This window comes from Mastomys coucha, unplaced genomic scaffold (genome assembly GCF_008632895.1).
Source record: "Mastomys coucha isolate ucsf_1 unplaced genomic scaffold, UCSF_Mcou_1 pScaffold16, whole genome shotgun sequence".
Lineage (NCBI taxonomy): Eukaryota > Metazoa > Chordata > Mammalia > Rodentia > Muridae > Mastomys > Mastomys coucha.
This window is the reverse complement of record NW_022196898.1, coordinates 85,221,315-85,235,888: the sequence shown is the minus strand read 5'-3', so window position 1 is coordinate 85,235,888 and position 14,574 is coordinate 85,221,315. Positions and strand designations below refer to the sequence as shown.

The following is a 14,574-nucleotide window of genomic DNA, read 5'->3' as shown; positions in this document are numbered from 1 at the left end:
ATACACATACACTTATATATACATACATACAATATACATACATACACATGCACACACACTCTCTCACATACACTTATATATACATACACCACACACACGCGCACACTCTTTTTCTCTCTCTCTCACACACACACGCACACACACTCTCTCTCTCTCACACACACACACACACATACACACACTAAGAAATTATTTCTTGTTTTATTCACTGCAGAAAAAATATGTCAAAACCAAAGGAGACTGAGAATTATTTAATCCCAACCTGTCATTAGACACATGAAGACCCTGAAACCCAAAGGAGCAGGCTGTCTGTCTTGGCTCAGTCAACAGTAAACCAGCAGTGCCATCTGAATCTCTGGCCCGGGCCCCTTTTTGTGACTTCCTTCTTGCCTAGGGAAGGCAGAATGGTTTGTGAGCATGGAGTGTTCCTAGCCACAGACTCAAATGGATAATGTGCAACTTTAATTTTCCTGTGGACACGATCCACTTCCCCCAGGTGATGAGCTAATCTAGTCCCTCTGAGTCACACTTGGCTATGAGGACGCCCTGTGCATTTAGGGTTTCTCCTTCCGTCCCCCACTGACCCCACTTGTAGTCTTGAACCCTTGACATGCTGGCTTCTAGTAGCAAGCATCAAGTGTTCTTGAGTTCTTTTGGCCTTGGCTGGACATGCATCAAAGGCTCTGTGCTAATAATGGCCCTCAGTGGGCCATTGGATGACTGTGGCAGCACTTCTACAAATCCAAGAACCCTTGGAAAAGCCATGTGTTCCCTTCTCAGGGCAGTCCTGAAGGCCAGCATTGCTCTCCCCTCTCTCCTTTCTGCAAGTTCCTGGCCTCCTTGTACTCCCCAGACGGCAGTGGCTACATCCCTGATGCTGTTCCTAGCTCCTTTTCATCCAGTTCAACCATTTTGGTTTATTTGGTTTGGGGATTTGTTATTAATTAATTCTTCCTCTCCCCCTCCCTCTCAGTTTCCCCCCCCCCCTTGCTTCCCACCTCTCTCCCCCCTCTTCTTTCTTCTTTGGTTTTGGGGCCCAAACTCAGGTTCTCATGCCTTTAAGGCATGTACTTTACCAACTATGCTAGCTCTCCAATCTGGGAAATACTTTTACTTTCTTAGCTGTTTTATTCTCAATCAGGGAGGAGGGGAGAGGAGAGAGGGAGAGGGAGGGGCAGTGGAAGGAAGAATGGAAGAAGTCAGATATGGTAGTGTATAGTTTCAATTCTGTTGCTATGGAAACAGACACTGCTTACTGGATAGCCAGCCTAGTCTGTTTGGTGAATTCTAAGCCAGAGATGGATACTGTCTGAGAAACGATAACCAAGGCTGGCCTCTGGTCTCCACATGCACACAAAGATATGCACATGCACTTGTACATGTAAGCGTGCCTGCACACGTGTAAACGTTCATGCACGCACACACACAAACAGACACAAAAAAGTATCTCTCTAAACAACCGTTGACAGGCTTTAGTGAGCTCAAAAAGCAAAGAATTTAACATATTGCTTATCCTCTCCTTAGACATGGACCCTCTGGTATTCATTTTCTATATAACAAGTCACCAAAAAAAATGGTAATGGCTTAAAACAACACAAACCGACTGTGTCACTGTTCCTGCATGCATTACACTCCGGGCCTAGCCTGGGTGGCTTTTCTCCTCAAATTCTACCAGCCTGACACAAAGATGTTCTTATCTGCAGCTGGGGCTCTTGTCCGGAACACAGAACCCCAGCATCACTTCCTCCTTTCCTTGCCTCGTTTGCCTGTCTTTCATTTCCCTGCTGCGGTAGCACCAGGGTCCCTGTTCCCCTAGCTGTCATTCAGGGAGCAGTGTCGACTGACAGATGCCACTGTGGTCCCTGCTATTCCCCCTGTATGAGTAATACACATGGTACAAATGTCTGCTGCCTTCGTGTCATCCAGAGCACCTCTCTGCCCTCTCCTCTGACAGAGCGTTCTGTTCCCACGGAGCTTAAGTGAAGAAGTCAGGCCCACACAGAGACTCTTCCTGTTTTTAAGATGAACTGATCTGGAGATTTAACAATACACTAAATCTTTTCACAGCCCTATCATGATTAGTTCTTACCTGCATAACTGGAACAAGGATATATATACATGGAGCTGGGGTCAGGGCATCTATGAATTCTGTCTGCCATTCTCTAGCAGTGAGTCTACATGCCTATTTGAAAAGAAGAAGGAGAAAAAAAAGAAAAGGAGAAGGAGAGATAGGTAGAGAATAAGGAACAAATTAGGCAGCCAAAGGGAGGAAAATTATATCTATTAATACTTGGAGTCACCCTGACAAGTTGTATTTATAAATTTTCTAAATAACAGGGCTAGGGACTAAGGAAGTAAGTCAGTAATAGCTAAGGAAGTAAGTCAGTAATAGCTAAGTCTATGCAAGAAAAAAAGTAACTGAGTTGGACTCCCAGCACCCATGTAGAAAACTAGGAATGTTGGTATATGCTTATAATCCTGACACTAGAGAAGAAGACACAGAAGTGTCCCTGGAGCTCACTGGCCATGAAGACTTGCTGAATTGATGATTGTCAGGTTCAGTGAGGGTCCTTGCCTCAAAAAAAAAAAAAAATCCATGCAGAAGATTCATGATAAATGATACCTGAGGTTAATCCCTGGATTTCACAAACATGTGCACACATGCTTATACACACATGTATCTGTACATGTGAGATCATGTGTACAAATACTGTGTGTCAGGATGTTCTATAGCTTGGTTCTTCCAACTATTTCAAATAAACAGGTAGAATTATTAGATCACAGATGGTAACTAATGTTTCACCTACGTGCGACTCATCTGATCATAAGCTATTTATGAAGAAATTACGTGTATTTCATCTTCATGAAAAATTAAAATACAAATCATTGGTTTTCATTACAAATACTTGGTAACACTTGGTAGGAGGTGGGAGGAAGCTACCAGCAGAGGTGCCAGGATCCATAGGCTGGTTGTTTAGAGTTATGATTCTTTTTATTCATTTATTTGTTCCCTTAATAATAGATCTTTGAAAGCATGCATTTGGTAACAGCCGTCTTAATTCAACGACCTTATTGGCAAGAAGTATTAGTCTCATAGGGCCACGAAGACCCAAGTCTTGCTATAAAGCAAAGTGCAGAAATAGCATCAAAGAAGGAAAGTTTTGTTTGGTTTGGTTTGGTTTGGTTTTTTGAGACAGGGTTTCTCTGTATAGTCCTGGCTGTCCTGGAACTCACTCTGTAGACCAGGCTGGCCTCGAACTCAGAACTCCGCCTCCCAAGTGCTGGGATTAAAGGCGTGTGCCACCACCGCCCGGCAGAAGGAGAGTTTCTGCATGAGAAGTAAAGAGGCACTCAATGTAAGGCAGAATTATCATGAGGTAGAATTTTCAGGAAGACTCAAGGTTGTTTACCAGCAGAGACCAACAGGAAGGGACAATTGGAGGTAAGGAGCAAAGGTGGAAAAACTCCTCCTAGACAAACAGCAGGTCCCGATGGCCAGGAGCCCTGAAGCTGGCTCCCCAGATCAGCACCATCCCTGAGAACCTATTAGAACCTTCCACCTGCCGAGTCATTGTCTAGGCCTGAGACCTGGCAACCTGGCAACCTGGCTCAGCAGACCTTACTGTTGATCTGATACATTCTGAAGTTGGGGTGTTGGCCACATAGTGAGAGGTGAGACTAGGGAGAAGAGAAGCGAATATATGAAGTGAGCAGGAGAGATTTTATCCAATGCTTTTTATCTCAAAGATGAAGTCGAAAATGACAGCCTTAGAAATGTGACACTCTATTCCGTAGATAATCACGAAGGCAGGCGAGGGAGAAGACTATGGTCATGTGACTCACTCACAGAAGCTGGCTTCTGTCTGACTCCCAGACAAGGGAGGAGGGCCAAGGACACACACACAAGTCCTGTCTGTCACCTCTGTCCCTGAATTCATCACCTTTATGGTTCTTAATATTCAAGAACCTTTGCAGTCAGTGGAAAGAAGGTAGAGGAACTGTCTCTTGTCTTCAGGTAGAGTGAAAAGCTGAGAATATTCCCTGCCAGAAGAAACTCGTGACAGCCTTTAAAACGCTCAGTGATTTTGATGGCTGTGTGTTCAGCATCCTCAAAGGCTTACTTATGGTAATGCTAACACATTGCTATATTTGCCTTCAAAAAGAATTGTCATTTGTTAAATAACATTAAACACTTTTTCTTTTCTTTCAGAGCCAAAGACTCTGTCAAACACTTTCATGTTGAATACACTGGGTACTCATTTAAATTTGGCTTTAATGAGTACTCATCCCTAAAGGATTTTGTCAAGCATTTTGCAAATCAACCTTTGATTGGGAGCGAGACAGGTAAGCAGTCTTCGTCTAAATACCTGGTTTATTAAGACGGTTATGAATTTATATTTCTGCATGGGAACCTGGTGGTGTCTGCTGAGGTTAAGAGCATTGTGTGGGTGAGAGACAGGGAAGAATACATCAAAGATGGAGCCCTTGCCACAGCCCCAAGCTCACCTGGAACTTGTGACCCTCTTGCCTCAGACTCGCAAGTGCTGAATTATGGGGTATGGGACATGACAAGCTCACACAGGCAGGCAGAGTTTTATGAGTTTGAGACCAGTTTGATCCACATAGTTAGTTCCATAGCTAGTCAGGTCTATACAGTGAGCCCTCACAGAAATAAATAAATAAATAAATAAGCAAGTAAACAAGTAAGTAAATAATAAGAGAGAAACAATTTCTTTAGAATGCTCTATTTTATGATAAATAAAGAAAAGAAAACACAAGGGAATTCCTCATCATTTCAGGCATGGACACTGACAGAGAGCTGTGCTTGTGACAAGAAACTGATAGGTTTAGAAACATCTGTGTGTGTGTGTGTGTGTGTGTGTGTGTGTGTGTGTGTGTGTGTGTGTGTACGTGGGACCCAGAGAACTTAATCTGAAGCATTTTCAAGGATAAACTTCACATGAAATGCCCACAGCAACTACTGCTCAATATTGAAAATGTTGGTTAGAAAACATTTTTATGGGCTAGAGAGATGGCTCAGCAGTTGGGAGCACTGAGTGTTCTTCCAGAGGTCCCGAGTTCGGTTCCTAGCAACCACATGGTGGTTCACAACTATCTGTCATGGAATCTGACACCCTCTTCTGGCATGTCTGAGAGTGACAGTGTACTCATATACATAAAATAAATAAATAAATCTTTAAAAAAAAAAGAAAAAGAAAACTTTTTTTTTTTTTTGAGACAGGGTTTCTCTGTGTAGCCTTGGCTATCCTAGAACTCACTCTGTAGACCAGGCTGGCCTCGAACTCAGAAATCCGCCTGCCTCTGTCTCCCAAGTGCTGGGATTAAAGGCATGCGCCACCACTGCCGGGCCAAAAGAAAACATTTTTATGAGCAATAATAGTCCATAACTGTCCCTATAGTTTATTGCGAAGTTTTAGGCCTGTGGCTTGGTATGGATTCAAAATTTCTCATTTCAGTAGTTAAAGTGGGAGATTAATAATAAAATATATGTATTACAAACCCACGTTTTGTCAGCCAGCATTACACTGGCATAACCACTGTTTATACTTGAGCTACATGAGCACACAGGTAGGGAGGTTTATTTTGTCTGATGGCATCTGTGGTTTCAGGCCATGACCTCTGACTGCCTTGTTGTCCTGACGGGAGGTACACAGCAGTGAGAGCCACTCAGCTGATGACCAGGAGCCAAAGAAGGTGGAGGTGGGATGGGGATTTAGTCCCATTTTAATATCCCCTTCAATGTCACACCACCAATGGCCTAACTTTTTCACACTGTTCCTACCTTCTTATAAGGCCAAGCATGGGTTCTCACATGTGCTAAAGCACATGGACCTTTGATGGACACTCTCTATCCACACCGAGGCACACACTTTGCTGGCCCTTGAGTTTTCTAACTTGTTTGTCTATAATCTATAAAGTCAAGGGTCACCTCTGAATTTATGGTTTAGAATTCCAGTCTTATTTGCTTTAAATGATGGAAAATCTCAGTGTATCAACAATGGGGAAATTGCCAGAGCCTACAGCCTGAGAGATGGTGCCACAGCTAATTGCCGTGAATCTGTACGTTTTTCTTGTAAACTCTGGAGTGGTCTTTTCTGCTCATCGGTGTGGCGGGTGAGGTGACATCATTGATCTCTGCTGTTGCCACTTAAGCTCCTGGGACAAACCCCAGTATGAATCAATCTCTAGCACAGATTAAAAACTCACAGAAACCACACACTAGCTGCTTCCCTCTCTGCCAGAGACACCAGGTTCGTGGTAGAACACTCCAAGCGTGAACCTAAGGCTGTCAGTCTGGGCTTTTTTTCTGGCTGGGAATCCTCACAATCAGCCCAGACAGATTCTTCAGTGTTTAACTTGTTCTCACAAACAAATGCTGTGGGAACATTAGTTTCCACTGCTACCTTGACCCGAGAGAGCACATCAGTCTCTCTAATCTCTGCAGCTTTACTTCCTGTGTGTGGTCAACGCTACACTTGGTTTTATTCAATTCTTGATCTCTGGAAATGGAGAGGAGTGTCTTAAGGCCACTGCTGCTGCTTCTCCTTCTTCTCCTTCTTCTCCTTCTTCTCCTTCTCCTCCTCCTCCTCCTCCTCCTCCTCCTCCTCCTCCTCCTTCTTCTTCTTCTTCTTCTTCTTTTCTTCTTCTTTTCTTCTTCTCCTTCTTCTCCTTCTCCTTCTCCTTCTCCTTCTTCCTCTTCCTCTTCCTCTTCCTCTTCCTCTTCTCCTTCTTCTTCTTCTTCTTCTTCTTCTTCTTCTTCTTCTTCTTCTTCTTCTTCTTCTTCTTCTTCTTCTTCCTCTTCCTCTTCCTCCTCCTCCTCTTCCTCCTTCTTCTTTTTCTCCTTCTCCTCCTCCTCCCCCTTCCCCTTCCCTTCTTCCTCCTTCTCCTTCTCCTCCTTCTTCTCCTCTTCCTCTCCTTCTCTTTTTCTATTACAGAACTATGTATTTATTTTATGTATATGACTACACTGAAGCTGTCTTCAGACACACTAGAAGAGGCATGGGATCCTATTACAGATGGCTGTGAGCCACCATGGGGTTGATAGGAATTGAACTCAGGACCTCTGGAAGACCAGTCAGTGCTCTTAATCGCTGAGCCATCTCTCCAGCCCCCAGTTCTTTTCTTTTTCTTTTTCTTTTTTTTTTTTTGAATGCCTCTCCTTTTGTTCCTTCCATATTTGCTTTCAGTGCAGGTGAAGAAATAAGTGAAATAAATGAGCGGATGAGTATCTTTTAGGAATCCTGTAGCCATCAAAACCATTACTGTTATCTGTACACCCTCTCTTCAAGTAAAGTTGGTTCTTTCACTTAAACTTCTTTCCTGGACACTATTTAAATCTCTTTTATGGTTCTCTGTGCTCATTACTGGACCCTCTCAAAATTAGGGAAAGGTGCATATACATCCTGCCTTCTGGCAGATTTCAAGGCTGGGACTAAAGTGATTGTAGTGTATCTTGGTACACACTTTCCCACACAGTCACCAGGCAAGAGGCTCACCTGAAACTGCCCCACAAGTAGGGTCATCTGCACACAGTAGGGTCAACATCACACTGCATTTAGAGCAATGTACAGCCTCTTTATTAATATGTTATCCTGACTAAAGAAATCTCATAGCCAAGTGGAATGGTAGTTGTAATTCTAGCACACAGGCAGGAGGATCCCATGTTCAAGGTGAGCCTGGGCTACACGTTGAGGTAGAGGATAACCTGGACTACATAACAAGACCATGGCCAAAAAAAATAAAAATAAAAAGGCTTACGCTTAATGCATTAGGATTGGGGTTTATAGAGTAGTTTCTCCAAAGTTAAAATGTTCTGTGTGCTATCACCAAAGCTCCCACTTCATTTATTCTAGGAAACTAAATTTGTCATTTTGTCCACTGGCTGTCCTCTGCTCTATCCATTACCTGATAAACAATTTGCTGCTTCCGGAGCCCTGATTCAGCTGATGAATGAATGTGCACATGACTTGCTGACTTCAAGCCATTGAGTTAGAACGCGTTAATTCTACTTGCTTATCTGTCCCCACCAGATGAAGCCAAAGCCATCCAAGCTTATTCAGAGGACAAAACTCATGACACTTGAGTGTTCCAATCTGCCCCCCACCCCACCCCGTGGGTGTAATAGTCTTCCGGCCAACAAGATAGTGTGCTGAAGTCACAATGTCTGTTAGGCCTAGCAGGGCTGCAGTAGTCACAGAGTCACCGCTGTGGCCACGAGGAATGGCAAATGGAAAGCAAGATGCCACCTTCTAAAAATAGCCCACTTCTTCTTGTTCACTTATGCATTGGCTCCTGGTGGGCACAAATGGTGGTACATGCCTATGTACCTAAGCTCAAAGTCTGCCTGAGCTACATAGCAAGGCCCACTCTCAAAAACAAAACGAATGTTCGTGCCTGATGTTAGTTAGCTCTGACAGATCAGGAGATCTCCAAGCCAAATTTCTTGTGGTTTGAGGAATAGTACAGGAAAACTACTTGTTCACACATGGAGCCTCGGCCAGAACACTCTTCTCTAGGTCTTCCATAATCAGAAATAAAATCTGATATTGTAAGATCATGCCTGTTATTGAGTCCCAGGCTTAGCTTTGGCCTGCAGTGCCTAAGAGTGTGCATTTATAGAGGCAGTCTGCTTGGTTTGGTGGCATAGACCACAGTCAAGAGACTGAAAAAGGTGAATCACAAATTCAAGACCAGACTGGGAAACTTACCAAGATACTGTCTCAAATTTAAAAAAAAATAATACTAATGTTAAAAAAATGGGCTGGGTCCTTTTTCTAGGTTGAGACTACATCCTAAGACACGCATCCTAGACTCTTTCCTCTAGCTATAAAAAATTAAATATTTAAATTGGGCAGTGTTGGGGTGCAAGCCTTTAACCCCAGCACTCGGGAGGCCCTGGCACATGGATTCCTGACTTTGAGGCTAGCCTGGTCTACAGAGCAAGATACTGGTCAGCCAGGGCTACATAGAGAAACCCTAGGGGGAGGTAGGGAGCCAGAAAAGTGGTGTGTGGTATGGTGTGTGTGTCTGTGTGTGTGTGTGTGTGTGTATGTGTTGGGGGATGGGGAATAAGGGGTGTGGGGATGAAAGGGGAGTGGGGTAGGAGGAACGGGGAGGGGGATTTAAACTGCTGTGGAACTCTGTCTCAAAGACCCTAAAATAAGAATAATATATAAATAATAAAATATATAAAGTAAATATTAAAAAATAAAAAAATATTTAAAAATGGGATGGGTATGTAGTTCAGAGATACAGTGCTTGCCTAGTATGCACAACGCCCTCAGAGCAGGCGATATATTGATTTATCCTCTGGTGGGAGTGCTACTACCTCTGAGGGCAACAGGGTGACCCACATAAAATGACACAAAGCACACATTTGTGCTCTGCAATGACACAGAACAGCTTTAGTAGCATGACACCGAGAATACTTGATTGCAGGTCACAGGATCGAGTTTGTCTTAAAGATAATTGAAAGTGTTGATCTAAAGGGACACATTCAAGTGTCTATTTTTGCTCCTTTACTCTTATTCTCTGTTCCTTAAATGCCCAGAGTTTGTGATTTTTTAGTCTGAAGAACACAGGGATCCCCTAGATCGCACCTACGCTCTTGCCAGCTGTAGCCCGGAGAATGCTCTCTTTCCCTGGTGTCCACTAAAGTCCATGTTCACTCTAAGTTCTTCGTCTTACCACCCACAGACACTCTCAAGATGTTTCTAATCCTCAAAACTTTATCATTTCCTAAGCCCACAGCAGAGCTACGCAGTGCACTTACTGGCTTTTCCTCCAGCACATTTGATCGTTGTATAATGTGTTGTATAATCTTACTGTGCATAGTAGCGTGAACCCCATGAGGAGAGGACGCCTGCGAGGTCTGTGTCCTTATGGATCCCAGAACTTGAAAGAATAATGCTAATCACTTCCTTGGCATGCCAGAGGTGGGGAGGTAAATCCTACAGCAGTCTGTACTCAAGCACTCCTGACAATTTGAACCAGCAAAACTGACACAAAGCATCACATAGCCTTATGCTTCTATGGTCTGTATTTACCTGGGGATGATTAAACCCAGAATCCATTTGTCATGATGATATCTAGAGTATATTCCTTATACACAGCACTCCATAGACCTGGATATTTAAAAAAAAAATATGGAATGCTTACGAATTTGCATGTCATCCTTGCGCAGGGGCCATGCTAATCTTCTCTGTATCGGTCCAATTTTAGTATATGTGCTGCCGAAGCGAGCACAGACCTGGATATTTAAGAAATGATTTTAGTATAGTTAATTTTTACTGATTCTTCCTCTAATTAGCAAAGTTTCCTTCACATAGTCATGAAAACGCAGACAGCATTTATAGCTACACTTAGGCATCCAAGTATTGTTAAAACAAAACACCCTTTGCTCATATTGAAATAGCTGCCAGTGAAAATTGGGGGTGTTTGTTTGTTTTAATAGTTCAAGGTAACTTTAGTCACCTAATCCACAGAGGAAAACATGCATAGGGCTTCAAGTCAGGTGCTCCGTTTGCGCGTTCCCTTTAGAATAATTGGTGCAGTGTTGGAGACCCTATGTGGTTCTTTCGAAAATGCCAATTTTCCACTTGTGTTTTTTGCTTTGATGTGGGATGCCTGGGCCTTGGGTAAAAGTTACAGCTCATATTATTCATTTTGTGGCACCAGCTAGTTTCCTGGGGTAGTGCTTTCTGCTTAATGAAGTTAGGAGTTTAAGGACTGCCTGTGGTGTTTCTGGAGGTAACTGTAATGGACAACTTGGAATTTTACCAAATCACACCAGCAGGCGCTTCTTCCACTCGAGCTGGTCAGACCCTGATGTGTTTCAGTTGGTAGGGGAGGTGTGTTTGCAAATGAAAACAGTATAAAGGGGGTGAAGCCACACTGAGGAATGTTTAGCAGGTTCCAGGCATTCGCTCAGAGGTTTTCACATGAATTATTTAATCTTCCCAGCTGCCCACAAGAATATGTGCAGTGACCTCGTTTTCAGATGAGGAAATCAAAAAAGAGGTTTTATGTTACTTCCCCCCGAGGCTGCACATCCAGTAAACCTCAGTGCTAAGGCTGGAGTGGATCCAAGCTAAGCTTCATAAGGAACAGGTACTTTCTATGCTCGCTGTGTGATGTAGGCCTATTATAAAGAAAGTGAATCCGTTTCAACTTCCGCCTTTGTACTACAGGTATTCTCATGGTATTTAGGTAAAATGGCATTTGAGGGTCGTTTAAATATTATTATTTCACTAGTTCGTTTATATCTGTATTAATGTGTGCTTCACTGCACATAGGAAAGCCGGGGAAGAACTTTCTGGAGTCAGTTCTCTCTCTACCACATGAGGCCCAGGTACGAAACTCAAGTCATCAGGCTTGGCAGTAAGCTCCTATACCCACCTGTGCCACCTCACTGGCCCCATTCAAAACCTTATACTAGAGAAAAAAATCTTAATTTTTTTTTTAAAAAGCTATCCAGAAAACATCCTAAAATAGTAGAGCTGACTGCGTAGCTCCCGAGAAAGAACATCAAGTTGTTTGTGTAAATAAATAAGGTAAAGAAACATTACCTGAGGGAGAAAGCTCGCGGGAGAGGGGAATGGGAAGCTAACATGAAAGGGAGCTGGGAACTGAGTCCTTCTGAGGAGTGGCACAGTTACGGGAAGCAGGACAGCTTTGGTTAGGAAGCTTTCTACATCCTCCTCCCACCTTGGGTCCTATTTGTTTGAGGTGCTTTCTAGGCCGGTAGAAATGGAAGGCATCTTAGGACCACTTAATTTTCCCTTTACAAACGAATAAACAGGCCTGAGGAGAAAAGAAGCAAATTTGCACATCCCCATCCTGAGGCTGACTCCGCGGGATTCCATTTCTTCACACCTTGATTTACGCACACGTGAACCACTGCTCTCTGCAGAGAGCAGTTCGCATCCAGCAGTGGTTCCCACGGTACCGCCCCTTAAACCTTGATCTACGCATGCGCAAACCACTGCCCACTACGGAATGTGGAGAGCTGTTCCCATCCAGCAGAGGGTCCCACGGTACCGACCCCTGCATCTGAGAATAACTGTGTTGTGGTGAGCAGACCCATGAGGTCTCCATTCCACTCCTGCATCCACCATTTGTCAACCCTGTGTTCTCAGGCCCGCTGTCAGCCTCCTTGAGCTTTGAGCTTTGGTTTCATCGCCGTCTAAAATTGAGCTTGCGGTAACAGTTCACACTTTCTTGCCTCCTTGTGAAGGGAGAGCGACTTCAGATATGAAAGGTACTTAGAATGATTCTCAGCAGAAACGGTCACCAGTATGACTCATTTACTAAACCCCGCGGTGGTAACTGATTCTATCAGATTCAAGGTGAGAGCAGTAAGCTCTTTGGTATACCATGAAACATTGAATGACAGATGTGTCCATCACATGTTCAAGATGTCTCATATTTTACGCTCTGTTGTGCTCATATGTGTGGTAGAGTCAGGGGGCCACTCCAAAATAAGTGACCTAGCTTGGCTTGACATTTGAACAGAATCTTCTGCCCTGGCTAATTGGTGTACTTCTCTTGTCTTGGTGTGTTTGTCTCTGGGAGGCTAGACTTGGGACACATGGACATGTTTGTACGTGCATGTTGGTTAAAGTATGCCAGGCAAGCAAGCACCACGGTAGACAAGAAAAGAATTGGACTATTCATACAGGACCCCAACCCCTGGAAAGCCACCTCCTAATGGCAGGGGGCCAGAAGATCACACAATGACAATTGCAAAACCGTGTTCTGAACCCCAGGGCAGTGCAAATAAAACATGGGTGAATGTTTTCTCACTTAACAAATATGTGTTGAGAACACACCACCAGATGGATAGTTAGCCTGCTAAAATAGATAAAATAGAGAGGCGAGTTAAATGCCATTCTTTCTTTTTGTTTAAGATTTATTTATTTTACTGTAAATGAGTGTTTTGCCTGTAAGGTACAGCTATGTGTATACCTGGTGCCTACAGACGTCAGGAGAGGGCATCAGATCCCCCTAGAACCGGAGTTACAGATGGTTATGAGCCACCATGAGAGTGCTGGAAAGTGAACCCAGATTCTCTGCAAGAGCAGCGCATGCTCATAACCGCTGAGTCATTATTGGTCCAGGCCCTTCAAACACCATCCTTGATCCAGAACACTTGATGGTCCATCGGGAAGAGCTCACAAGTTAACTTTAGTGCATAAGATAAAGATGAAAATACCTGAGGCCTGAAGCCTGTCCTGCCTTTTGTCTAAGTTTCATCTTAACACGATCGTAGTATTGTGGATGGAGTTTTAGATGTCTGTCACATAAACTCTATGTTTATCAGTCAGTTCGTCAACATGCTGAACATGTCTGAAGCCAGGCTCGTGTTATATGTTAGCGGCAGGAAGCAGCCTTCATGAAGCTCAGAAACTGAAGTGAAACTTGGAACCAAGTGGCCAGGGCAAGGTTTCTGATCTTCTTCCCTCTCTGTCCCCTGCCACACCCACCCCCAACTTCTCCACTCCCCACCCCCGCCCCCAGGTCCCCATTGCCTTTTATCTGGCTCTTCTTTTATCTAAAGTCACCAACCCAGATTCCCTTTCCTGTAAAGCGAAGGCGTAGTCTTGGGCTTTGGGTGGAGGTTATAAGCCAGTGCTTCTCCAGCTGGCTAAACATGGAAACACTGGAGCCTGTGGAGAAGAGGGAGGGCTTTAATATGTTCATTCAGAGTGTATGACAAGCTGAACTAAAGAGCGAAGGAAACCAGCACAATAGTCATGGCAACGGGGAGGCTGTCAGTGATGGACACATCATCTGCAAGGGTCTGTCTCTACTCCTCTCAGACATGGACCTCCAGCAATGCTTGTGAAGCCAGGAAATAGCGTTCCCGAACCTTTTTTCCAAAGGAGGAAATAAGTGAGGTGAATCCAATTAACAGACACACACACACACACACACACACACACACACAAGGGGCAGGGGGGAGGAGGGAAAGAGAGACAGACAGACAGACAGACAGACAGGCCGAGAGAGACAGAGAACATAATGTGAAGACTTAGACTGAAGAGATGGCTGAGCAGTTAAAAGAGCATGCTCTCCTTACAGCAGGCCAGAGTTTCGTTCCAAGCACCCTCTCCAAACAGCCAAGCTATCTGCACCTTCCACTCCAGGGAATCTCGCACACTGCGGCCGAAGCCTCAGCAGACACCAGTGTGCACTTGTGCACACCAGCATGCACACAAATGAAATGGTTTTTTTAAAAAAAATTCAAGTTCCCCAAAATTCAGTCATTGTGTTTTCATTTAAGGACTTTCAAATGTTCTTTATCAAAGAATACTATCTACTGTTTTGTCATCTTTCTATAAACACCCTCTATCTGGTGCACAGCTCAGCCTTGTGGAGGAAGTTGAGCTGCTTGCACTAATTAGGGGAAGAACAAATACACAGAAGGGCTGCACTAGGTCACCTTGTGCAGAGGGGAAAGAGAGAGCCGATTCAGCCTGGTCTTTGTCGATGGGTCCAGAGATCATTCCACAATGCCAGAGCAACTGCTTGGCACGTCAGTGGGGTATTTCT

At 44.1% G+C, this 14,574-nt stretch overlaps 1 protein-coding gene and 1 non-coding gene across 2 annotated transcripts in view; one reads left to right on the top strand and one right to left on the bottom strand.

Moving 5' to 3' along the window:
- The window catches only part of Dapp1 (dual adaptor of phosphotyrosine and 3-phosphoinositides 1), a 52,709-nt gene that overhangs the window by 17,135 nt on the left and 21,000 nt on the right, over positions 1-14,574 (top strand). Inside the window, exon 3 of the mRNA XM_031375635.1 lies at positions 4,211-4,344. Within this exon, the coding sequence (XP_031231495.1) occupies positions 4,211-4,344 (134 nt within the window). The remainder of the gene's footprint in view (positions 1-4,210; positions 4,345-14,574) is intronic.
- Positions 10,160-10,266, bottom strand: LOC116094477. Its single transcript, XR_004120136.1, has one exon. It is a non-coding gene; the product is annotated as a U6 spliceosomal RNA (small nuclear RNA).